The sequence below is a fragment of the Melanostigma gelatinosum genome (assembly GCF_949748355.1).
Source record: "Melanostigma gelatinosum genome assembly, chromosome: 13".
Lineage (NCBI taxonomy): Eukaryota > Metazoa > Chordata > Actinopteri > Perciformes > Zoarcidae > Melanostigma > Melanostigma gelatinosum.
Window position 1 is genome coordinate 17835530 of NC_136646.1, and position 22238 is coordinate 17857767.

At 44.7% G+C, this 22238-nt stretch overlaps 1 protein-coding gene across 1 annotated transcript; it reads left to right on the top strand.

Moving 5' to 3' along the window:
* Positions 1-68: 68 nt before the first annotated feature.
* tbc1d16 (TBC1 domain family, member 16) lies at positions 69-21620 on the top strand. The gene is made up of 13 exons (XM_079281446.1): positions 69-161; positions 3441-3653; positions 4712-4874; positions 5483-5791; positions 11973-12167; positions 12361-12508; positions 12650-12814; positions 13405-13553; positions 15800-15934; positions 16807-16993; positions 17329-17508; positions 18273-18419; positions 19018-21620. The coding sequence occupies exons 2-13, from the start codon at positions 3473-3475 to the stop codon at positions 19303-19305; spliced, it is 2247 nt and encodes a 748-aa protein (XP_079137572.1). The 5' UTR covers positions 69-161; positions 3441-3472; the 3' UTR covers positions 19306-21620.
* Positions 21621-22238: the final 618 nt, after the last annotated feature.

Consider the following 22238-nt stretch of genomic DNA (forward strand, 5'->3'; position numbering starts at 1 on the left):
ACTGTCGGGAAAAACACGGGTATACAAACAAGACTACACTCTGTAAACAGCAGAGCTAAATCCGGGAGAAAGGGCGGTGAAACGAGGCCGGTACATGCCGCTCGGTCCCCGGTGAGATGGATGGTCGACACGGGGTGTAGACTTCTGCGGCGGGACTGAAGGTGAGAGCTCAGCCGCTTGGCCCCGTTTATTCATTCATTTAATTTATCCTGCTTGAAAACAGGTGAATGGCAACACCTTAGAAAGACACATGTCTCCGGTACGAGCGGATAACGTTGTCTTCGGCTGCTGTTGGCCTAAAACAAACTTTAAAGTTGCATGTAAACGCGGACACCGTGAAATGCAACCAGCAGGAATTTCGGCCATGGTCTAAGCAGCTGAAATGAAATATTTATGCTCAAGATGGTAACGTTACAGTTAGCTGTTAAAGCAATACAACGCACAGATATATAGATATATATATTCGTGTATAAATAGTGCTGTGGTGGCAAAAGCCTGGTCCCATCCTCCTGTCTGGCGGATGCTGCCTGTCAGTGTAACGATAGCTGATGAAGCCCCCGAGAACATGGCACGCCTCTGCTACACAGGCGGTGTTTCGAGGCATTTCCCCACAGTCGGGACAGGCCGCCTTCAACCAGCGGTTTTATTATGCTAGACAAGGATTTAACCACACAAACACCGTCAACCTAAATTCACCCTTTACAGGGACCGAGCAGTAAAAGCTAAATCCCTGTTCTACATCATGTAATTCAGTACATCATAAACACTTATAATTATATGCAATATATTGTATACTTTTCCATTCATGGGGTGATCCAACTCTTTGGTGTTTTCGTGTTTGATTGCATTACTGTGCAAGGATTCTACTACATATGTAAAAGAGAATATTGTAAATGATTGAAAACACCCTTCATTAAAATGCAGTTTAGAAGGTGAGGTGCACTCAGAGTGCAGATCTCCGCCAGGTGTGTGTGCATAGACCATTGTCGTATTGTGTGATTGGATGAATACAACCCACAATTGGCTAACCTGTCGTCTATCTAATGCAGGCGATCTGCTTAAAGTCGGCGTATAAAACACGTCATACAATCTTGCCGTATCCAAATTACACTCGCCATGCTGTCTGCCAGCTTATCAGCGGCTGAGTTTCGGTGAGGCACAGCAGTGTTTGTACTGTCATTAGCTGTTAGCCAAACACCCTGCAAACTAATACCTCCTCACTGTGTGCGCGGAGCAGATGTTTGGGTCAGAGATGCACTTGGATGTGTTATAACTTGAGGCCCCCGATCAGCCGGGGGCCGGTTAAGAGTATAGTGAGTGAGGGGTCAGCAGGCAGTCAATGGCTGTATAATAAAACAGGCAGTATAAGGTGTTGAGTCACCGCAACCACGAGAGGTCTTTGAGCATGCAGCCATAACTGGTCACCCAAAATATTATGACATTTGCTGGAGCAGAATGGGAGATTAGCTGTGGACAGACACAGAGGTGCACACACACGCATACTAATGGCCACGCACGCACACGCGACAGGTCGCATGATCCTCCTGCCTGAGATAATAACACTTCAATCGCCCGGGTAAAGCATGATTTTTAGGCGGATAAAGACATTGATACTTGAGAGATATTTGAGATAAGCTGATATCTATATATTAACGAGTGTATTTACATTTTAGGGCACACACACGTTGTATTACTTTACACGAAGCTCATTAAGTCACACAACAACCTTGTTTCTCAGTTCTCTTTGTGGTCTCCTTTCAGTTGCTGCAGGCGTGTTGGTATACAGCGTGGATGTAAAGCGGGTTTTCAGTATTGGCTCCTCCTATTCAAGAGTCAGTGTGACAACTTAATTAATGTAGCCCAGAAGTGAGAAGCTGAGACCCGGCTTCTATACCTGCAGCTGAATTTCCATGGGTTTCAAGTTCTTCTTAAAAGCTCTCTTTTTTTGGAAGGCAATCTAACGGGACTAAACTAGAGTTTAGAGTGTCCTGAAGGATGTGAATCATTTGATAAAACAGTGAAAGGTCAGAGAGGAGAGGCCTCGTGTGAGCACGCTGAGGTGTTGACAGCATAAAAGATGAAGCGAGTGAGAGAGGACGAGACTGAACGAGCACTATCAAACTGACCCGAGTGGCCCTGTAATCGCAGACAGACCGAAATAACCCCTGGAGAGCTGCACATTATTGCTGCCGTTATGAGGCCACTGGAAACAGCTGTGTGTGGCATGTTCCAGATGCCCGTCATTATGTTCAGGTAGCATGTTTTTCAGGAGTGTGTGTGTCTTGCAGGAATGCGGAGTCAGATTGTGTTCAGTAGGAAGCATGCAGTTCATTTCTCAATCTATTAGAGGAAATGATTTCTCTGTTCATTGAAAAAGAAGGTTCTGACAATTTGATTATTGTCTGAAAGAAACGGCAGCCCCAATCTTTGACAGGATGTACTGCACAAATGGTAAAACACAATTTTTGAAATGTAAACCAAATGATGGCCGACACCTCTCAGAGGTCGTGCCTGGATTTTGTGCCAGCAGACTTCCTGTCTGGGGCCTGGCATCAGGAAGCGGGGTGCCTGCCTAATCAGGCAGAGGTAAACATGCCCTCTGAGGGAAAAGGAGGGAACATTGCTCAGATGGAGTGGGGAGCATATGTCAATGTTCAGCCAACAAGAAAACAAGGTCACACACGTGAAGTGGGTCCAAAGATACAGATCCACATGTCAACGCAAAGAGAGAGCAAGTTAATCAACGAGTTCTATGTGGGGTGATCAAACAGGAGCAAAAAAACAACAACAGAGTTAGATTTGACTTCTTTTTAGTGTACTTTGAGCCTGAAAAAGATCACTTCAAGTCTTTTTCAAAGAAGGAAGCCTTCAACAACAACACACCATCCTGCAACATCAAAAGAGCAGTGTCACTTTTTTTGCTGGACTCGACGTTTGCCTCGTCAATCGAGACTTTCCCTCTGAAGCAGACAGGTGTGTGTGTGTGTGTGTGTGTGTGTGTGTACACAAGCCGGTGTGTGTTGTTTACAGAAGGTGGGACCTGTTTGGTTACACACTATATCCACTAGATCCTGTGAGTGTGTTTGTGTTAGTAGGTGCAGGCAACCGCAAAGAAACTGTGGCAGAAAGAAATGCTGAGCAGGTACGGAGGGGAAAGGGGATTGTGGGGTTGAGCGCTGCAGAGAGGATACTGCAGTAAATACAGGGACACGTGTGACGGAGGAGGTGAAGTGTAGGTGAGGAGGAGGTGTGCAGTCCTCTCCTCTAGTGCCACGCTGTGTCACACTGTCCTTAAAACACTAACCTGACCTGTTGTGTTTCCCTTTTTTTCCTCTAATGCCCCCCCCGCCCTTTGCTTTTCCTGCTCTTCAACACGTCCGTCATGGACTGACCTCCCCTCCTCCGCATAAAAACTCCCTTTTCTACTCCCAAATGTCCAGACGATGGGCCCAGCGTCCCTGTGCTTCGGGAGATGTCTCTGGGTCGGCTCCTGCGACGCGCCTCCTCCAAGGCCTCCGATCTCCTGACCTTTAACCCCGGGGCGGGGGGCTTGTCGCTGCGCTCGGGCTTGGATGGCGAGATCATCTTCTCCAAAAATAACGTTTGCGTGCACCCCGCAGAGCCGCTGCCCGGCCTGGCAGAGCACCACCCAGGTGAGGCTGGACTGATGTCGGAATCGCTCCATAGCGTGAATGGAGATGTGGAGAGAAACCGTTGTGACCTGCTGTCCTGTCAGCTAAGCTATTCATGAAAGGTTCCTGTTCATCCTTACATCCTTACATCCTTACAGCAACCCTGTAATGGGACACGAAGTAAGTCGAGAAATCATTTGATGAACTGAATTTTAAGTTCCTAGTGCAGCGTTAATGTCCCAATCCCTCAGCGTCTCATCCACGGTTTATATACAGATGCTGTTGTACTTGACAAGGGAAGTTTAAATGTACAGTGCCTTTCACCAACAAGGTAATTCAGACTGTTTAACATAAGACATAAAAAGGCATTAATTAAGATATGAAAGAAACACAAGGCAATATAAAAAGACGATGAAAAAAGGTTTAAAACCAGTAAAATAAAATGGAACATAAATAAAAGGCACTTAGGTTGATACTAGGTCTCTCACTGCAAATATATACGGTAGAATGTCGCTTATTATTTTACTAAAAAATGTCACCATAACGCACAAGTGGAGCTTTCTAAAAGCAAAGATTAAAAAGGATTCTGGAACTCATTTCATATTTACAGCTGTTGACCAGATGTCCTGCTGTCAGCACGGCACAGGCTTTCATAGAGCTTTCCACTTTTACTGCTGTATAACTAAACACACAATATTCCTCCTTTCACTAAAACCGCTGTAACGCAGACTAAAATATTTCTACCATGGTCCATGCATCGGACGATTCTGACCGTGTGGTTTTATAAGTGTTTACATTTTTAACTCGCCCTGGCATGAACACAAATCGCATTTCTTTAATTTCTCCTTCTCTTATCGCTTGTGATCCTCCGTGTGTGTGTGTGTGTTTGCTTGTGTGTAACAAGGTAGTCACTGTCCTCATCTCTTTCTGTGTTTTTATCTCCTCTCAGGTTTCCTGTTTGTCTTTGTGTTGCAGCTTCCTGCACCTTTTTTATATCAAAGTTTTGTCATTTCCTCATTTGTTTTTATTGAACGTGATTATTTATTTTTGGTCTGTGGTGTTTCTGTCGCCCCCTGCAGGCTACCTGTGCGTCCACACGGAGAAGGACGAGAGCCTCGGCACCACTCTGATTCTGACCTGGGTGCCCAACTCCCGCATCCAGAAGCAGGACGAGGAGGCGCTGCGCTACATCACACCGGAGAGCTCCCCTGTACGCAGGAATGCACGGCGTCGAGCCCGACGGTGGGAATGTCATTTCTTAAAACGTGTATCCTCAAAAGTCCTGGTGTGTTATTATAACATGGACTGTGTATAAGAAGTGGACGGAGTCACCTTGACGTCACCCATTGATTTGTGGATCGTTTTGAAGCCTCGCGTTTGGCGTTTTATTGCCATCTTTTGTTTTTTGCAACCAGAAGTGACACGAGAGGGTAGATTTAGTACAACTGGAACCTTGTATAAGATCATTTCAGACAACCAAAATGTTACAATACATTGGGGGCCATCATTTACTAAATGAGCATCATGCTGACGACTTGAAAGTAGAGGTTGAGACCATAAACTCATGTTTACTGGCGTAGTAAATCAAGAGAGAAGTCGGGTCATTTTCTCATAGACTTCTATACAAATCGGACTTCTATTTTGCAACCAGAGGAGTCGCCACCTTTTCACCTTCATATCACGTTTCAGCCCCGGAGGTTGCTGCCTCTGTGATAATGATAATAAAAGTTAGATCTATCAAAGAATAACTCAAGAAGCATGAAATTAAAGTGTTTACACTGAGATTACAAACAGTATCAGTGTTCTACATGATACCGATCGTGCTTTGAACCAACCCGTCTCCCCTCCAGACCCCACTCCCGTCACCCAGCAGCCCACGAGGAAGATGAGGACGAGGAGAGGAACATCACCAGCAGCACCTCCGCAGAGAGCCACAGCCTTGCGGTCGAGGCGGGGGCGGATCCCTCCTCGCACCAGCAGCAGCTGCCCTCGACGGGGGAGGAGGGCGACGAGGGCTCCTGCGAGCTGTCGGACGAAGTGAGCCGGGACAGCACCATGGGTTCGGACTCGGACACGTTCTCCTCCCCGTTCTGCCTGTCCCCCGTCAGCGAGGCCCTCTGTGAAAGCAGCGGCTCCGTCTTCCTGGACAGTGAGAGCAGGTCAGTTAGTCGCTTGAAATGGGCTTCGTTGATGATCTCTATTGTTATTTTTACACTGCACAGTTGTTCTTTTATGGTCCTGTCCCACATATTATCAACAATTGGGTGATTTGGGCACCCTGGTAGCCGAAGAGTTAAGATACATACTATATAACCACAGTACCTCCTGGGCCATGTGTTGCATGTCACATTCTCTCACGTCTGTCTTTATAGCTTTTCAGTGAAGAAGAATTGTAGTATTTTTATTGCTCTGCGATGGTCAAGATTTGTTAATTGTAGGTGAGAGAACCTTTAATAAGGCTGTCGTTTCGTTGGTTAAGTGTGGGAATGTTCTAACTTGTAGTTAGTGGTGCTGTTTCACAAACGTCCAGCAGTTGGTGCTCGTGAGAGTTTACTTTTGTGACTGCTATTCCTCTTTGCCTGTGCGATTTTCCCATTCATAATTTCTATGACAACATCTCATAATTTGACAGTTTTTGTAAGTAGTGCACCAGCATTTGAGGCAATATCTATCAGTGGCACTAAGTAGTTCCATATCGTTTACAATCGTTTGTAATTGTTTCTAAAAAAGAAATGATGACAGTCATTGACTTCCTTTGTTAAAGATGACGCATGCTGCAGATTGCTGTTCAGCGTAATTGTGGGGTTGCTTTTGTAATTGTTGTGGAAGATAATTATAGAAGCAGACGGGCTAAATGAGGTTGACAAGATACCAGAAACACAACATTAATTAAGAATTATTTGAGACAAATGGGAAAACTGAATCTGCAAGCAGGGCTGTAGCCATAACTTTATAGGTCCAAGCCCACTCAATGCCCCCCCCCCCCCCCCCCAACCTCAGCAGTTAGGATTTTTTTAAATTTTTTTTAATAATATTTGTGACCTACACACCTTAAATAAAATACCGTGTAACTTTGTATCATCAGGGATTCACTGATCAGACTTTTTCAGTCCCAATACCGATACCTGAGTTTTGGGTATTGGTCGCAAATCGAGTGCCAATCCGATACCGGTGTTGAATTAACAAGCAGTATGCCTGCCCTGATGTCACCGGTGTGTCAACATTTTTACCTTCCCTGTGAGTCATGTAAACAATAGACATGTTTGTAGGCTGAAGAGGATTTAGAGACTGCAGCAGCTGGTGTTTGTGTGGTAAAGCATGTGGACACCTACAGGCATTTCATGGTGCATTCAGGTGTATCTCGTAAACTCTGAGAAACTCAAGCTGTTGTTGTAAAGTACCCTCCTGCCATGCAGTCGACCTTGTGTTGTTTAAGAGTTTGTTCACTGGTCAAATTATTACATATTAAACTCATTATTTAAACTTGAGGGTATGGCTAATTATAGTCTAAAGATGGTATGGTATTCAGTGCTGAAAAACCAAAAATCATCGAATTTAATCGAAAAATCGAAAGTCAACCACTCATGAACTTGGATAATCGTGACGCATGACAAAATAATGGTGTCTGATACCAGATCAGCCTGTTATCACTGATACCGGATCCATCTATTTGAGTTAGTATCAGATATCGGTGTCGGTGTATCTCTGTTCATTATTAAAAACTTATTTAAATCGTATCTTTTTTTTAGTTTGGGCTCTTTTTCAAACCAGTATTGAAAAATCTGCGAACTGTCGAATGAGTTGCTTATTTTCTAAATATAAAAACACATCTAGTTCAAATTCAGTGAGATTTGATCAAACATTCAAACGTCTCTCATTGAGCCGTTACAGTTATTGATGCAAAGTTGCTTTTGTTGGTCTGGAAGCAATGAAATTTAGATATATTGAGTTAAAAACATGGAGTCAGCCTTCTAAATACTCACTGCGTGTAAGTTGTTGTGTTAACTTCCCCCGGGCTGCTTAAAAACCCAATTAATTACCCCGAGCACCTGGCCATGTTACAAGTAGTAAAAGGTTCGTTTTGGCAAACAGATTTCGGGAGTATGGAAATCCTCTGAGTGTGCTGTAGGATCATTTAAGGATGTGTGTTTGTTGGCGAGTGAGTGTGCTGTCTGACTGTGTGTTATTCCTGCTGTCTCTACATTCCCAGTTATTGTATCATAACTGTACTCCAATACTACAAAGACGCATTCCTCAGTTGATATTCTATGTGGAGTTTATCAAACCGTCACATAAGTTCGTATTTACAATCTGCATCTCTCTGAGGACGGGACGTTTAGAGACAAAAAGTCAGCAGTTTTCATCTGAATGACAAGCTGTCATAGCTTAATGTACAGCACAGTAATGCAGACGGTCATTTGTTATAAAGGTACATTCAGTTACCCCAAACTACCACAAGGTGGAGCCAAAAAGAAAGGAACTCATTGCGTGAGTGATCATTTACACTCTGAGGCCACATGGTGGCTTCCTGCACTGCAGCTCAGCGTGCCATTGGGAGTGAAGGTAGATGATTCAGGTAGATGATTTCTATGAAATTTGAGCAAACGGTCAAGATGGACTCATTCTCTGGACGCTGCTCTCTGTCTGAATGTCTCCTCATGTCACAGATGGCCCTAAATAGGTCCCCAGATCCCTAAAAACCCACAACCCCAGTGCTTCCAGAGAGACTGCGCTCTAATCGAGCGAGCCATCTGGACAGTGATTGTGTTGCTGTTCGGACCTCACGACCGCTTGACTTTATGATTCCCTCCGTGGTCGTTTCCTCACGCAGCTATTTGGCTGGACTTGTTGCCCAGAATGTGTGAGCCTGTGTCAGTGTGTGTTTAGGCCTTTTTTATTTTTTAACCACTCTCAGACCCCAGCTTGCTGTAAGTGCAGTCAGTGTGTGACTTGGCAGCGCTCTGTGTTTCACAGCTTCTAACCTTTACTGTGTCCTTCCCTTCCTCCATTCCTCGGTGCCGTTGGTGTCTCCTCAGCTCTCTGGCACTCGTGTCCATCCTCTCCTCTTGGATTCTTCTTTATCCGTCCATTCCTTCCCCTCTTTATTTTGCATCGTGTCCTCTCGCTCATTCTCTCTGTTTTTCTCAATATTGTTTCTTTCTGTGTTGCCCACCTCTGAAATATCTCCCCCCCCCTCTCCCTTACTCCCCTTCCCTTACCAAAGTCTGTGTGAAGCCCTTTGATTCCCAGTGCTCCCGGGGTTGTTGTGCTGGGCTGAATGTCAGCTCTCCGGATTAGAGGACTGAAGAGAGTGGAGCAGCAGCCAAAACCCTGGAACCCACTCAATCTTTCTTTCTCTCTCTCTCTTGCTTTAATTGACACTGTTAAGGGGCCAGGAACTGGAAACATGTCACTTGGAATCATTCAAAGAGAAAGAGCATGGGAGAGCGAGAGCGGATGAAAAGTGTGGGGGGGGGGGGGGGGGGGGAGTAAGGGGAGAGAAATCCACAGCAATGTCTGTCGAGCCTCGTAAGAAGTTCCTTTTAAAGTTTATGAAACCGCTGTTGACTGTCAGTGTGCACTGCCCTCGTGAGGCTTCACGTGCAGAACACTAGCATGTGATGTCTGAGATAAGTGGTTTCCAATGCGTTTGGCTTGTGATGCCTTCAGCTACAATCATTTATCACTGGCTACATGTACGTGTAGCAGTCGTGACCACAGTTTTATTCCCGTTTAATCATGTTCAGGGTACTGAAGAGGTAAATTAAAAACATCGTTATGTATTAGAAATAGTTTTTCCTTTATTGTTATTTGTTGGACCTGTCCTTTGGAAGTTTTCGTGTATTGTTTTACAACTTTACAGTTCAGCCCAAAATCAAAAATACACATTTCTCCTCTTACCGTTGCTAATTATCAGATGCTTTTGGTGTGAGTTGCCTTGTTTTGGAGATATTGTCTGTAGAGATTTTTGCCCTCTCTCCAATATAATCAAAGCTATATGGCACTCGGCTTGTGGTGCTTAACGAGCCAAAAATTCTTTTTTTTTTAAAACTCAACAGCGATGTGACTTTCCAGAAATCATGACTTGGTTACTCAAGCTGTCGGAACTATTTAGTTTTAACCGTAGTTCCTCCAGGAAACTGGCCACAACAAGGTCTGTGGATTATCTTGAGTAACTGGGTCATTGTTTTTGGAAAGAGACATCGCTTTTGACTTTTTCACATTGTTTTTGGGGCGCTTTGGTAAGAGGAAATATGTATTTTTGATTTTGGGCTGAACTGTCAAAGTGAAACCTGATCTTTGCAGCAGATCTAAATGCTTTACAAACAGAAAATACTAAATGAGTTCAATGGAGATCCTCCGTGTGTAGGTATCTGGAATCAATGTTGTAAAGAGGCGGATGAATACTGTTTTAATACTCTTTAGTAGTATGTAGAAAGTCCTACATCTGACTTTAATGTTTGCTGTTCTGGGATTAATACAATACCACATAATTACAAACGTCAGATGTTTTTTCTCCAAACTTCAAAACTGTACTGACCACTTTCCAGTGTTGGCACTGCAAAGAGCCCCCCCCCCTCTTCACCCTCTTCACCCGAGCCCTCCCTCATCTCTCCAGGGATTAGCTGAAGGGCCTGGGAGTCCCTGCAGGCTTGTAGCACTTGGTCCTGGTTCTCAGGGTGACCTGGCAGCACCTTCCCTCAGGGTGAAGCCTTGTGTGTGCGGAGAGAGGTGTTATGAAGGGCCTCGGGGCAGTTTTGATCTCGCCCCGGCCTGGTGGGACAAGCCGGTTGCGGCAGCCCGACTCCGTCAAAACAGCTTGTTTACATAATGCACTCTCTGTACGGTTTATGGCTTGGCTGCTGCCTCCAGCACATGAACAGAATCAGGCTGTTGACGCTGACAGTTGTTAATCACTCGCTGAGTTCCCGCTTGAATGCAGCGCAGCGGAGGATCCGTGCTATAATGCCAAGAATCGTGTGCTTTCTCACCACATTTTCCATGGTTTTTGCACTTTTATTTTTATGCGGAGAAATACGCAAAAGCGTAGAAGACTGAAGGAAATGTCTGCTGTAAATGGGCTCATGCGCCTTGTTAACAACCCGAGCTTGACCGCCATCGGACTTATGAGACAGCGAGTACAGAAGTCCTTTTGAAAGTATATTTCTGATCGCTTCACTTCCTCACCAGAGCCGTCTGTGCCTCTCTCCCAGTCTCCGTGTATTCCACAGTCTGGTTAGTGGCATGATACATGAGACAGGGAGCAGTGAATCACTAGATAGCAGAGGAAACTGCAGCTTGGATTGATCAGCCTTGTTATTTTCCCATCTGCTAACGGGGAAATGATTAGCGGGACATGATTGATTCAGGGTGAACTAGATTAGAGTTGGCCTGCCTCCTTCATCTTTTCAAAGTACAACATGCCACTTGTAACATTGGTGTAAATAGATAATAGTTTTCTTTGTAATTTTTTCCTTTAAATTATAACAAAAAGATAAACAGTTCTTGTGGCATTCTTCTTTTTTTTATGATTAACTGCATTTTTTTTTTATTCTTGTTTTAATTATTTAAATAATTGTGTGCGAGTGTTTTTGACAGCTAGTAGGAAGCAAATAACTTCATGTAGACGTCTACTTCTCAAATGTCAGTGGGTTTAACACGTTTCTGTTTCTCAGCATTAGCATGTCTCGAGACGTGTTCGAGAGTGCATTATGGTCATTAGCTATGGTGTGTGTGTGTGTGTGTGTGTGTGTGTGTTCTGTGGTGCAGGATGAGGATTTGTGTTGGCCACATACACAGCTTTATATGTTTTCTGTGTTGTCGCTTGTGTGCGTGTTTCGCTGCACATAATTGTGGAGTGTGTGTGTGTGTGTGTGTGTCCTCCTGCAGCAGAAGAACCTTCGGCTCAGGTTTCAGTGCCGGGAACAACATGCTGGCCATGGGGGAATGACAGGGGAAATTGGACGGCAGACAGTGTGATTTGTGTGTGTGTGTGTGTGTGTGTACAGATTTGTGTATGTGTGTGTCCTCAGAAGCCTCCATGCATTCCTCCCATTCTCAGCCTCTTGGTTGAACCACACTGAGACACAAACAACAGGGGCTGAACTATATGTCTGAACAATTATTGCTGGGCTAAACACTGCTGGCAGCTGTCGACACCATATTCATTATCCATGTTCCACGTCGAACAATGGCTCCGATTCTAAATAAGAAGTGAGAGATTTTCATCTAGAAGGGATAAATAATAAGAGACGTCTCATTCCTGTGATTCCGTTCAGCACAATCAAGAGCAAATAAATTCTTGTCCTTTTTTTAAAATTATTATTACTTTTTTGCCAGGGAGCTGTGCGAGGAGTCAATGACTCACTCCGCAAGCTCCGCCTCCAGCCTGGACAGCCACGCCCCCTCCGAGAGCAGCGGCCAGTCGCATGGCGTGCGGTGGGAGGAGCAGCAGAAGGTGCTGGTTCTGGAGCAGTTGTGCGGCGTTTTCAGGGTGGACCTGGGTCACATGCGGTCGCTGAGACTCTTCTTCTGGTCAGTGGGGAGTGCAAAGATCACAGGGAGGTCTTGAGTCGATTTGTTTTATTATAATAAATGGAAAATGAGTTCTGAGCTATGATTAGAGAAACGTTCAGTGAGGAGTGAAAAGAGGTTTACTCCAGCTTTAACAAACACATTCTCTGTGAATCTTAATTTCTTGTCTTTATCATTTCTTCATGTCGTTTAGCGACGAGGCGTGTACCAGTGGCCAGCTGGTGATTGCCAGCCGAGAGAGCCAATATAAGATTCTCCACTTCCATCATGCTGGCCTGGACAAGCTGGCTGAGGTCTTCCAACAGTGGAAGTGCTGCAGGGAAACTCAGCTTAAAGACCAGGTGGGGTTACAATCCAAAGTCCTGTTTGGCATCTATAGTTTTATTGAGAAACAAAATACATTTTTCATCTTCCCCCCCCCCCCCCCCAGTTTTCTACTTAAATGTTGGTTCTGTGCCCACAATTGATTCTCTTTCCGTCAGGTATCTGATGAGAAATCCTGCATGCAGTTTTCCATCCAGAGGCCCACCCTGCCGTCCGCTGAGACTCACCCAGAGGAGAAGCTTTATCGGCGGCTTGATGTCACCACCTGGCTACGTCACCTCAACCACAGCGGGCAGGTGGAGGAGGAATACAAGCTACGCAAGGTGTGGGTGTGCATCTGCATGTTTTTACAATCCCGTTTTGAGACGTCTCACCTGCTGCTTTTCTACTCATTTAAGCTTCACATTGTCTTGCGTCTGTTGCTCTCAATCACACATACTGAAAGTCATTCTGAAAGCGAAGCCCACAGTGTATAGCTCTCAGTCTGAATCAGCACCTCCAGTATGTCAGAGGGTTGGTCTTGGGCAATGTCCCCCCCCCCCCCCCCCCCCCCCTGTGAATCATTCGAGTTCTCCGAGTTGACATCTTACTGAAATGACTCAATGGCAGTTAGACTGTGACCGAAAACATTTCCTCTGTAAACATGCAAATGTTTACGGAGGAACAGAAGAGCAGTGTTATGCCGGACATGCAGATTATACAGTGTTTTTGGTTTTTTTCGGAATTCTGCAGCATCATGCAACACTCATGAAACACTTTGTCTGCTGTAGTTCAGCAAGATGAGGGTTGAGTGCAGGCTGTGTTATCTACACTGTCTGCATATGTTCTCAGAGCAGCAGTGATCCCTCGCTGTGTGCCCCCTTGTTAGCCCTTTTGCGCTCACTGTGTTTGTTCCCCTCCCACTTCCCACCAGGCCATCTTCTTCGGCGGTATTGACCCATCCATCCGTGGCGAGGTGTGGCCCTTCCTGCTGCACTATTACAGCTACGACGACTCCTCTCAGGAGAGGGAGGCCTGGAGACTGCAAAAACGCTCCCACTATCATGACATCCAGCAGAGGAGGTGGGCAACAGGGAGAAAGAAGTAGACGTGTGTGTTTGTTTGATTTCCTGGCCGCTGATAACATCTGTGCCATAAAATGAAAGTTACTTTGACGTTACGGAAATTAAATCGTTTTTTTTTTTTCTTAAAAGACTCTGCAGACCGGCTTGTCGCGTGGCTGCGGTATCGGCTGCAGAGCGCTCAGTCAGTCAAACATTAAATCATATGTGAGTCTGTTGTGGTTCCGCATCGCAGGCGCTGAGCAATCAATAGGCACAATCAGGGAAGTGTTAAGGGGAGGTGCCGGGTGTGAAATAAAAGGTCTCTGGAGAGAAAACATGTCAGTGGTTATCAGATCATACTCGCTCCTCAGAAGGGAAAACACACACACACACACACACACACATCCCTCTTCATTTGTCTCCACCCCTTAACCAAGAGGTTGAGTGTGCACATATTTTCACACGTTCCACCCTTTGTCTGTAATGAATATGATAATTGGACATGTTTCAACCGTACGGCCGATTAACATTTTGAGTGCGTCAGAAGGTCTCATCGAAGTCTGGTAATTAGAGCCCTTGTTCTGACTCTGATGTGGATTCCTTTAAAGACCATTTGACAAGAGCAGCCTCCGGGGCCACTGGTTGATCATTAGGAGCGAGGATACACGGCTGTGGTTTGCTTCCTTGTCTCCTAACCCCGTGTCCTTCCCTCGCCTGTGATAGCTAGGCAGCTGCAAAGGGAAGCAATGCAGCTGTAACAACTGCAGATGCAGATCAACAGGTGAACAGAGTGACAGAGAAGATTTTTTTTTTGGATATTAAATCACTGAACAAATTTTTCTTTAGCTCAATATATTTGTTTTCGACAATGATTAAGAAGACAAACAGCGAAACAAAACGTACACATACACACAGAAAACATAAGAGCCCATCTATTCAGTTCATGCTGTCGCACAGAAGCTGGATTTCATCATCACATGGTACAGAGTTGGTTGGGTAATTACTTCACGTAATACATGAAGAAAATCCATATTTTCTGACCTTTTTTGCACTCAAATACTGCTGGTTATGTTTATGTTTGCGAGTCAAGTTCTTGCTGGCAACACATCATGTAACAAGCTGCGTGCTTAATACAAGAAGATGGTTTAAAGAGGAAGTGCTTATATTTACCACTGACTAGGTTTACATGAGCTCTATTTAGGATTCAGATTTGTGGAAGAAAAAAAAAGGAAGTTCACTTCTCTCTGTCAGTAACGTTCACTTTGTTCATAGTTAGACCATCAGACGTGTTGTAGCCGGAGCCATAAAATGTTTTATGGATTTTCAAAACAATGAACTTTCTATTGATCAACTAATTGCTTAACTTGTCTCAGGTTTAAACATTTCAAAGAGGAATCATGTGCATGAAATGGAGTTTTGTTTCATGTTAGTACGAAATACCAACAACAGCACAATGTTTCTGTTTTGTTTTTATTTCCTTGTTGGAGATTTGTGTATGTTCAAGGCCCTTCTAGGGTCGAACTAACTAAGCCTATGACTGCTGTGGTGTTGGTCCATGCTGTAGTGAACATGAAACATCATCCAGGGCAGAGGTAGTGTCTAAAGCGATTCTGTTCCTACTTTCTATTTCTATGGAAACACAGCTTTATTTTTTGCTGAACCATACCAGCCGCAGACATTTAAAGTGATGAAAACATGTGCTGAACTCTTGAGTAGCATCCTCGAGAGAAAAGAAAGGGGTCCAACCACAACGGCACACGGCACTGAAACTAAACCGTTGCGTGGCGTTGCATCAGGTGTGCGCTCGCTATTCCTGGTGGGGCCACATGGAAAACAAACAGTGTTAATTAAATCCCCTCTGCTTGTTAGGACTTGGGTACATTAGTGCCACACACAGAGTACATTGCAGTCCCTAACATTGAGAGGGATAGATGGTGGTTTTATGGTTGTGGTATTATCCTCAGCGGACCACTTGATGGTGAAATACCCCTTCAGTCCACTGCTTGCCCCCCCCCCCCCCCATTGTTTTTTTAATTGCAACTAACTATTAGCGTTTTACGCCAGAGTAACATTTGAGGTTAAGATTATTTCATGACACTATATTTTTTTCAATCCGTCCTAATTACCTTCATTTCCTTAGAGATTGTTTAGAATAACTTTCTTTTAAATCTGTCATGATTGACTCTGGAAACTCCATCTCTTGTTTAAGAAAACTTGAATCTCATTTCTTTCCATTTCCGCCTGGTGTTTGTGTGTATTCTTCAGGTTGTCCATGAGCCCAGAGGAGCACAGCGAGTTCTGGAGAAAGGTCCAGTTCACGGTGGATAAAGACGTGGTGAGAACCGACCGCAGCAACAACTTCTTCAGAGGAGAGAACAACCCAAATGTGGAGATCATGAGGTCAGACTGCTTTCTTCATTTCCCACTCGCCATCTCTGTCTCTTTCACCCTCACCTTCTCTCAATCCGTCCTTATCATTCCTCGTCCCTCAGCCCAACGCACAGGCATACCTTTCTCATTTCATATTCTGAACCCTGAGGGAGCCGCAAATGAGTTTCATGCTTTATTGACTCTGACTAAGCCGTCGGAGCACTTTTGATGCACACTCTGAGCTAATGGCTTTCTAAACGAGGAGCAAGAGGATTTAAATGGCATATTAGTTTCGTGACTCATCGAGCCTGGTGGTGTTTGTCAAGGTATTATGTCTTGTGCTGCATCTGGGGCACGGTGATCCCAGCGCGGCACAGGAACTCATCTCAAGCTTCTATTGTGCCCATGTGTCTCAAATAACTTTCTATTATTTTTATCTTTCGTTTACCAATTGCATAACTACTGCATACCCCCCCCCCCCCGTTTGTTCCAAATTACATCTATTTCTGTTAATATTTCACTGATAACAATAAAAAACCCAGTCCTCAGGGTTTTCCCTTTGTTTTACAATCCTCACTAATGCACGAGGACTGCCAGGGAAGTTTACTTCAAAGTAGAACCCAAATCCAAGAAAGATCATTAATTAGCTCCCTGGTTACCAGAAGGGTTGGCATAGCAACTGCTCAAGCAGGGCTTGTGATTACCAGCGATGCTGAAACACATGTTGAATCATTCAGTGTTTGGGCGGGACCACACTTTTTATTTTTTTTGTGGTTTGGCTCGGCTGCAGAGTCGTGAACATTTCTATGTAAGAGACAAAATAACAAAAGCTGTTCATGACACTATATTGCTTTTTTGATATTAGATGTTTGTTTTCTGTTCGTGGCTGTTTTGGAACCCAGGCGGACTCTGCTCAACTATGCGGTGTTTAATCCAGACATGGGCTACTGCCAGGGCATGTCTGACCTGGTGGCCCCCCTGCTCACGGAGATCCAGGACGAAAGCGACACCTTCTGGTGCTTCGTCGGTCTCATGGAGAACACCATCTTCATCAGCTCGCCGCGGGATGAAGACATGGAGAGGCAGCTGGTAGGATGTCTTTTTGCGTGTTTGCCTTTCGAGTCGGGCAAATCTCAGATTGTGTCGTAGAAGTGGGAAAAAGATGGAATTATGCAGAGATGCACGTAAAGGCGGCAGTGTACTCCGATGGTCAAATAGCTCCGGCTCAGCATCAAGAAGAGGAAAAGACGATACTTATGCCATATCTCTAGTCTCATATCACGATGTCGACATGATGTATTGTCCAGCCCTATGTGTACGTCAGCTTGCGAAGCATAATCCCAGCCTGAGAATACTGGAATCTCCCTAGAATATGTTTGATTGTGTTTGTAAGACGGTGTGTACCCTCTCTGAACCGCCTCCAGATGTACCTGCGGGAGCTGCTGCGTCTCATGCTGCCTCGCTTCCACCAGCACCTGACCAGGCTGGGGGAGGACGGCCTCCAGCTGCTCTTCTGCCACCGCTGGATCCTGCTCTGCTTCAAACGAGAGTTCCCCGACACCGAGGCTCTGCGCATGTGGGAGGCCTGCTGGGCACACTATCAGGTCAGGCCGAAGTCTGAACGGCTCCTTTGCATACACAAGTTTGTCAGAAATACTTTGAATGTACGAGCGCGATGAGGCGCTTGACTGTGTTCTGTTTCACTACAGCACTCCATTTATGATGATTTTTCAGGGAGCATGCAGAGTTAGCATTGTCTGCAATAAAAAGAAGAGTCCATGTTATCCCTTTAAAGCTCGTCACCACCGACTGCTGTAATCCTCCTAAGTACCTATGAAATGTCATATCACGTCTTTGTTTTGAAGGGGTTTAATGGCTTTTATTCATCAGTAATCCTTGTTGGTTAAGATTCAACATATAATAAAATCCCGCATTTTGATTTAGTTCACTTTGAATTGATACATTTAAATACTTCCTAGAAGCATCACAGCTTTACAACGTAGATGGTACAAGTAATATGGCGTCAGTAGTTTGTTTTTGACTGCATCTGAAATGAAATCGATACACATCGTTTTTATTTCGCTTTTCTTGTTGAAAACGAGCCCTTAATTCACTTCCCTCTTTGAGCTTCAATTTCCAGATCCTACACCCTCATAATTAGCATTTCCCTTGACCCTGGGTTTCACTGTGAATTTGCATTTTGTGCATCTCTGCTCTTTGTTCACCTTCAAATCGTACCCTGCAGCAGGAGTGCAACTAAACACAGAGATCTGAGACCTTGTTGTCCTCAAACGGCTCATTTTCAAATATTTATGCATTTGTCTTCAAGTAAAAACCTGCTCACTGACCTCTTTCCCTCTCTGCACAGACGGACTACTTCCACCTGTTCCTGTGTGTGGCCATCATTGTTCTCTATGGGGAGGATGTGACGGAACAGCAGCTCGCCACAGACCAAATGTTGCTCCACTTCAGCAACCTCTCCATGCACATGAATGGAGAGCTGGTGCTACGCAAGGTATGCAACAGTAAATATTGCCTTTCATGTCACCTGTGTACACAGCAAAGTCAATCCATTCATGTTAAAGCATTTAAATAATTGTTGGTTTATGATCACGCTCGTAGCTGCCTCAGTACATTTAACTCTAATCGGTGTTGTGTTTGCGTCACGTATCCGATGCTGCAGCAAAGCAGCTCTGACGTACTGTAACCGGCCCACAGAGGCCCCGGGGTGCTAAATGGGATGCTGCCCTGCCATGCAGAGGATTTATGATCTGCATCCCTGCTACTGTGTTGTCCTCATGTTTATGGATGCTGTGTTAGTACTGCTGCAACCACAGGCAGCGTGTTTTAGCATGCAGCGGATGTAACGCCGCTTGTTGAGGTGTTTGTATCCGTTGCATGCCGGCTTTTTAGCTTTAGGTCCCACACTGCAACGCTGACCTTGCCATTGTTTTGTTTCCAGATTCGAGGGTATTCATTTATTATCATGTATTTATTCACTATACCTTTTGATATCTGCAACCGACTATTTTGCATTCCCTGACTGTGTTTCTTGTCAATGTCAAAGTTCATATACTTTAGTTCATCTTGCCACGTTTGCCCTGCTCTTACAGGCCCGCAGCCTTCTCTACCAGTTCCGCCTGCTACCCAGAATCCCCTGCAGCCTACATGACCTTTGTAAACTGTGTGGCCCGGGGATGTGGGACAGCCGCTACATCCCCACCGTGGAGTGTTCTGGTGAACACCCAGACTCACAGAGCTGCCCCTATGGAGGCACCTCCACCCCACAGCCCTCCTCACCCTCCCTGTCCTCCTCACCAAACTCCACCCCCACGCCTCCACCAGAGGGCAAGAAAGGCTCCAAAACCCGGGATATTTTCACCTTCCGGAAACAGTCCTGAGGGGAAGGCTATTGGGGAGCTTTGCTGGTCTTGGCTCACATTGGCAAAGGTTTTGAATCCATCTCCTGGATTCCTGAAATACTTGCCGCCCTCTGACTCCTCTCCCCAAAGTCCCTGCTTCTAGTTTCCCCAATCTTGCTGAGGATGTTTGTCGGTTGATCCTTTTCATGAGGTGCAAAGAGGAACACTGCCTTACCAGAGTGATATTTGCAACGTTGCAGCATCACATGAATCCGCGATGAGGACGGTTTGCTGCTGCTTTTCTCTTTGGGGCAGAATGGACAATCACCAGGCGCTGTGTTGGTCTGGGGCTTCTTCAGGGTTGAGTCTGCTGCTGGCTTGGCACACTTCCAGGGGCTTTGTGGGCAGGGGTCACATCGGGGTCTGAGGCAACCCGACTCTGACCGAGGGTCAAATGAAACTGGAGATTCATTCACAAGGACTTGAACTTGAACTTTTGCAAATGTTGCCGTGTTCTCACAATGGGATATTTGTGTGAATATCAAATTACATGTGCATATCTCTGAGTCTGAGCAGGACACGTTAAACACGACATCCAAACCTTCTGCGTTAAGAAGGGTTAACCTACGAACCGGATTATAACGAGTGACTGGTACTTTTTAAGTTTTGTTCAATTTCATTTTCAAACGAGTGAATGTTTGCGTTTATATCAGCAGTTACAAATATTTAGCAATACTATATCCTTGCATGAACGATTCTTGACATATAGAGGGCACGACTTGTTTGTCGGAAAACACTAAAAGCCCAAAACAGAAGTAAGAATGTGTTTACACAACAAACGCTCCGCATCATAGGGCTCTGCTTGTTTCCTCGTCGGATTGCGGAAAAGGAGCGTTCTCGTAATTTGTCTCTGTTGTGATGGTGTTTCCCGACAGGCGGGAGGAAGCCAGGCATATGTTTCCCTCTGATAAAAGTCACACAAACACAAACGTTCATTTTACCTGTCGAGCAATAGGAGCTGAAACCATTTACGCAATACCGCCGTGAGTTTAGTGTGAAGCATCGGATGGATATGACAGCGCTGTCTGCCAAAGAAAGCATCGATCATGATTTTATGCTGACAGGAAAATTGACAGCCTGGTGTTTCACTTGAAGTTTTGTCTTTTTGTGTTGAACCATGTTTACACGGTTGTGAAAAATAGTCGGCACAGTGTTTTTTTTTTTTTGTCTCCAGCGTTCTCTCCACTTTCTCCTTAAAATGGCAACAACGCACTATCGACCCTAAGAATCAGTCCACATGAATGTATCTGTTCCTTTTGCTTCCTTTCACTCCACTGTGTGTGTGTGTGTGTGTGTGTGTGTGTGTGTGTGTGTGTGTGTGTGTGTGTGTATAAACTGGAGTGACCTCTCAACATCTGGTAATGAGTTGGAGAACAGCCATAGGGGGCCTCCCCCGACCAGTCTCTTTAATTATAGCAGTCATCATGGGGAGGAAAAGAGAAGGAAAGTAAAGCTGGCCCTGTGGAGGAAAAAAAATAAATAAAAGAGAGATGGAGAGAAACGTGTGATTTAAGCTTTGCACAGGAATCTATAGTGATCTGCATCTTGCCTCTGTGATTTACAAGTCCCAGAGTCAAAGACGGCCTCATCTCTGAGGCTTTTCCCTGAGAGCTTTTGAGTGACACTCCTGGGGCTTAAAACATCTTCAAATTGCTGCTGAAATGTAACATTAAGACCGTCAATCAGCCCCCCCTCCTCCTCCTCCTCTCTCGCGGGCTCTCTGTCTCTCTTGTGGTCTCTCGCTCTCTCACTCAGCAAGCAGTCTCTGCAAATGACATTCACAACTGCTCCTTTTCCCTATTAGTTATTATGTGCTTGCTGGAAATGCCCGCAGAGTTTTGAAGATTGGGTGGCTGCGTTAAAAAGAGCAAAGTCAGAGATGCATGATGGGAAAGTAATCAGCGTGTGCGCGTGTGTGTGTGTGTGTGTGTGTGTGTCTTTATTTTTCAAACCCTCATTGAAATCACATTGTCTACACCGTATGTCACGAGCCGAATCAATGAGCACTCCTTTTTAAAGGGGCTCTGAGCAGTCATCACTGAATGTACAACGTTGCTATTGATCTCCATGATCTGTTGATGAATTACTGTACACACCTCCGAGAAGAAGAGACCATTCTTACTCTTGGCATTAATAAAAACAGACGTATACTTTCAAAAAACAGCTCTTGAAAATGATTTACCGAACAACAAAACGGAGCAAGCATAAAATTTATAAATGCCTTTCTGACAATGAATGACTTGTGATCTGATACCAAGTAAAACAATGCTGGATTTACACAACCACTACTGATATTTTTCACCATTAAACACTGTTTAAGTTACAGCATAAACTCTGTGTCTTGTTTTTTTTAAATTTATGAAACACACGGGACGTCAGGATTAATATAGAAAGATAATATATGAAACGAAATGCATTCACAACAATAATATTACCACAATACTACTAATAGTTCTGCAATCAGTTTGCTCTAACCTACTTTCTAGAAATTAGAAAGTAGGCTAAAATCCAGAGAGCAGGAATGATCTGACTAATACCACATGTGTGGATTCTGTTAACTTAATGTGTCGCTTAGATGCATTCTTATGGAATAGAAGATCCTTTATTTAGTTACTCATTCAGCTGCAATCCTGAAAGCAAATTAAAAGTGATTATAAGAAGGTTTGTTTCCATAATTAATCACCCACAACATCTGCAACATATTAATTCAATATAATACACACACGTGATTAGTCAGATCTATCGTGTTCTAGATGGGCATTGATATTATAAACCTGATAATTAACACATTCACACAGTAGTATGCAGTTTAAACTGCATACTACATGAAGTTACCACCTAATCCTGCTTCCTAGTACCTGCATAGACTTTATCAGGGCCCAGAATAATAATAATATATAAAATATGTTGCG